This window comes from Octopus bimaculoides, chromosome 8, assembly GCF_001194135.2.
Source record: "Octopus bimaculoides isolate UCB-OBI-ISO-001 chromosome 8, ASM119413v2, whole genome shotgun sequence".
NCBI lineage: Eukaryota > Metazoa > Mollusca > Cephalopoda > Octopoda > Octopodidae > Octopus > Octopus bimaculoides.
In genome coordinates this window covers 54835749-54839989 of record NC_068988.1, presented here as the reverse complement: position 1 = coordinate 54839989, position 4241 = coordinate 54835749, and the positions used below count along the sequence as shown (strand labels likewise).

General features: G+C 36.8%; 1 protein-coding gene across 18 annotated transcripts in view; it reads right to left on the bottom strand.

Moving 5' to 3' along the window:
- Positions 1-4241, bottom strand: part of LOC106882633 (tensin-1) — an 835201-nt gene that overhangs the window by 15621 nt on the left and 815339 nt on the right. For all 18 annotated transcript variants that reach the window (XM_052970116.1, XM_052970114.1, XM_052970115.1 and 15 more), the window contains one exon: positions 2180-2340. In XM_052970116.1, the coding sequence (XP_052826076.1) occupies positions 2180-2340 (161 nt within the window). The remainder of the gene's footprint in view (positions 1-2179; positions 2341-4241) is intronic.

Sequence of the window (4241 nt, the reverse complement as noted above, 5' to 3'; positions counted from 1 at the left end):
TTGTGTATATATATATATATATATATATATATATATCACTGGTATAGATTGCACAGATTACAACTAATATATGGTGAGGTTAACTGGGTGCATGGCTCAGTGGTTAGAACACTGGGCTTACAACTGTGGGGTTGTGAGTTTGACTCCTGGACTGGGCTGTGTGTTGTGTTTTTGAGCAAAGACACTTTATTTCACGTTGCTCCACTTCATTCAGCTGTAGAAATGAGTTATTACATCACTGGTGCCAAGCTGTATCGACCTTTGCCTTTCACTTGAACCACATCAGTGGTGTGGAGAAGGGAGGCTGGTATGCATGGGCGACTGCTGGTCTTTCATAAACAACCTTGCCCAGACTTGTGCCTAAGAGGGGAAATTTTTAGGTGCAATCCCATAGTCATTCGTGACTGGAGGGAGTCTTTACCCTAACAGGGTGCATTTATCATGATGTGTAGTCATAAGAATATGAGCGAAATGTCCACTGGCTGCCAATGAATAAATCTATATTTGATCATAGATGAATAGAAAAATCTGGCTATAGACATGTATCAAAATGATATCACCGTATCTTTACTTAGCATTTCATCCCTTTCTCAGTTTAGTTAAACACCACCTTCTTTCACCTGGTCAAAGACATTATCTCTCTTTACTGTTTCTCATTCGTCCTTCATTCACAAGTTTTTCATATTTGGTAGAGTATACACTGTTTACATTCTATGAGGCCTAACTACAGATAAAAAAGAATCTGGAATGAATTAACAGATTGTACAGCTAAGAATATTCTATCAGCAAAATCTAATACTCTAATTGAGGCAAGCTAAGATATAAAAAATACTTATTTGACAGACTCTGCTAGGTAGGTATAAAAGGATGAATTAATTTTTAATTTAGATTCCTGGTATGCCCACCCTGCCAAGAAAAAAGATAAAAACAGATCCAGTAAAAACAGAGGGAAGTTCTTCCTGGTATTGAATAATGACAGTAGTTGTTCTTTTAACAGTAAAATCAGTGAAGGTTGTTGGAATGAAGGCGGTATACAAAACAATTCGTATCTGTGAACTTTTGGTTGCCGGAAAGGGGGAAAGGGTGTAAAAATAATTAAGTTTGAACAATGGTATCTTTGTGTTCATAAGGCCTCAACAAAGTTAACACATTAACGTGATTGCATGAGGTAGTATGGTGGATAGACAAAGTGGTTATCAACATAAGGAAAAATAATTTTTTTCTAAGCACCTTCATCATTGGAATAGAGTGGTTTTTCACAAAAACTGATCATCTATTAAGCATGATTACAAAACAACGAAACATTGTAGTTATGATAAAGAAATTATTAACATTAAGTTAGGATGTGGCTAGCAGAGATGGTAAAATGCAGGACAAACTATCTTGCAATACCAAATATTTAATACTATAAAGTAGCGTGCTGGCTGAATTATTAGCATGCTGGACAAAATGCTCAGTAGCATTTCTTCCAGTTCTTCTGAGATCTAATCCCATCAAGGCCAGCTTTGCCTTTTGTCCTTTCAAGGTTGATAGAATAAGTTCCAGTTCAGCACTGAGAGTGGGTAAGGGGTGGGATGTCAGTGTAATCAACTGATCCTTGCCCTTGAAATTTAGTACTGTCCATTTACATTCTTGCCATAGAACTTGGTGCAGTCAGCTTCAAACTTTGTCTTTCCACTTTCATAAAATAAATAAATTTTAAAAAAGGGTCAGAAATACACTGAGAACATCTTTCAGCTCCCACAGGAATTTCTCTCTAAGTTCAGATTCTTTTCCTTATCTTCAAAGCCTAAATTCATTAATTACTAAGCTTCCTTGTTAGACTTTCCAAAGATAAACAATTTAATTAGGTAAACATCTTAGGGAAGTGGAAGCGGATTACCCGCCATTTTGATATAATTATAGCAAGTGAGCTTGGCAGCATCTTCTCTGTGTATTCACATACAATGGGCTTCTTTCAGTTTCTATCTTCCAAATCCACTCACAAGGTTTTGATTGGCCAGAGGCTATCATAGAAGATACTTGCCTAAGTGCCACACAGTGAGACTGAACTCAGAACCAAGTCGTTGCGAAGCAAGCTTCTTACCATACAGCCATGTCATGATTATTATGATTATATATATACAGCATGCCAACAAATAAACAAGCTTATACACACAAAGAAACAACTGATACTGACCTGCTAGTGAAGACATGCTCCCTCTACGAGACAGTCCAAAATAGACACTAGGTGAACTCTGTCCACCCATCGACAGAGGGCCAGGACTTATAGCGCTACTGCCCATATGTTGTGCACTCAGCTGCTGTCGCAGTATGTTCAGACTACCTGGTGAAGGGGGACTGTAATACAAAAAGAGAAACAGAACAGTTTAGCATCATGGAATCTGAACACTCCAATATGAGACTCTTTACATACACTAGACTTGCTAAAAATAACAGCCAAACTTTCCTCAAAGACATTTGTGTTGGTGCCACATGAAAAGGATCGAGTACACTCTGTAAAGTAGTTGGTGTTATGAAGGACATCTAGCTATTGAAACTATGCCAAAACAGAGAACTGAAGTCTGATGCAGCTCTCTGGGTTGCCAGCTCCTGTCAAAAAGTCCAACCCATGCCAGTATGGAAAAACAGACAATAAATGATGATGGTGACATCTTAGACATGATCATCCTACCTCTTTTTTTTTTCTAGTATTATTCAGCATATTTTCTCATTTTTAAGTCAATAAAATGTGATTGAAGGGAAGATTTGGCTGTTATTTTAGCAAGTCAAGCACCCATATCAGGGCTGGCCAACCTGAGGCCTGTGGGCTGCATGCGGCCCACAGACTTTTATCTTGCAGCCTGCTCAATACTTTCTAGAAGTATTGTGTTTAATAAAATTGTTTGTGTAAAACATTTGTTTCAAAATGAATTTAAAATTTATAAGTGGCAATAAAATAATAGCCTACAATTTTATAATTTTAAACAAACGAAAAGTATGAAAGGTTCTTGATTCTGTAATTTGATTATTTGACTAATAGTGCATAAAGTATACAAGCGGCCCTCGTAAAACTTTCTCAGATTAAAGTGGCCCGCAATGTAATTCGAGTTGGCCAGGCCTGATCTATATAGAGGTTCTCTCCTTGATTTGCAGTTATTTCAATACAGATTGATGCAGACAATTCAAATGAATGAAGAAAATTAGTGAGGAAGGAAAAAAGGATGAAAGAGAAAAATGTTGACAGAGAAACAGATAAAAAGAGACAAGATATGAGAATGGGACAAACAAACTAATATTTTGAAATAAAAATAATAATAAAATTATGTAAAGGCAATTTTAAAAAAAATGGGGGAAAAATAATTGCTAACTTAAAATAGAAAAAAAAATCCATATACCACCAAAAAGAAGAAAAAAGTTGAAAACAAATGCCCAAACTCCACTGAACTAATTACATATGTAATTAATTAATGATACAGACTCAATATGCGTAACCTATAAATATAACAACCCACAGTCAAGTGCATGTAACCTATTAATGATCCACTCTCATGTACAACTAACCTTTTAGCAAGGCAACAGGAAGTCACTACAGAGCTGCATGCCCTGCTAGAAACAGCAACAAAATCCCCTTTAACTCATATCTTGCTATCATAAAAAGAAGAGGCACACTGTGTAATCTAGTCTTATGTAATCTAATATCTATATAGAGCAGTGCGCTGGCAGGATTGTTAGTGCTGGGAAAAATGCTTAGTAGCATTTCTTCCTTCAATGTGTTCTGAGTTCAGATACCACTAAGGTCAACTTTGCCTTTCATCCTTTGAGGGTTGATAAAATAAGTACCAGCTGAGAATTGGGGTTGTTGTAACTGACTTATTGTTTCCGCTGAAATTGCTGGCCATGTACCAAAATTTGAAACCAATATTTATAACTAAAAATACCAAACTGTCATAGCTGGAATGTGTCTTTTATCATAGGTCAACTGTGGCAGAGACGACTTCGGGCTAAACAATAACAATCAACCTTTTAGTACAAATAATTTCAATAAATAAATAAATATGGTACACAGGGATGGCCTGGTTAAGAAGAAGCTTGCTTTGCTGTCAAGTCGTTTCAGGTTCAGTCCCACTGTGCAACACATTGAGCAAGTATTTTCTGCTATAGACCCATGCTTTATGAGTGAATCTGGTAGACAGAAACTGCGTAAAAGCTCACTGTGTGTGTGTGTGTGTGTGTGTGTGTGTGTGTGTGTGTGTGTGTGT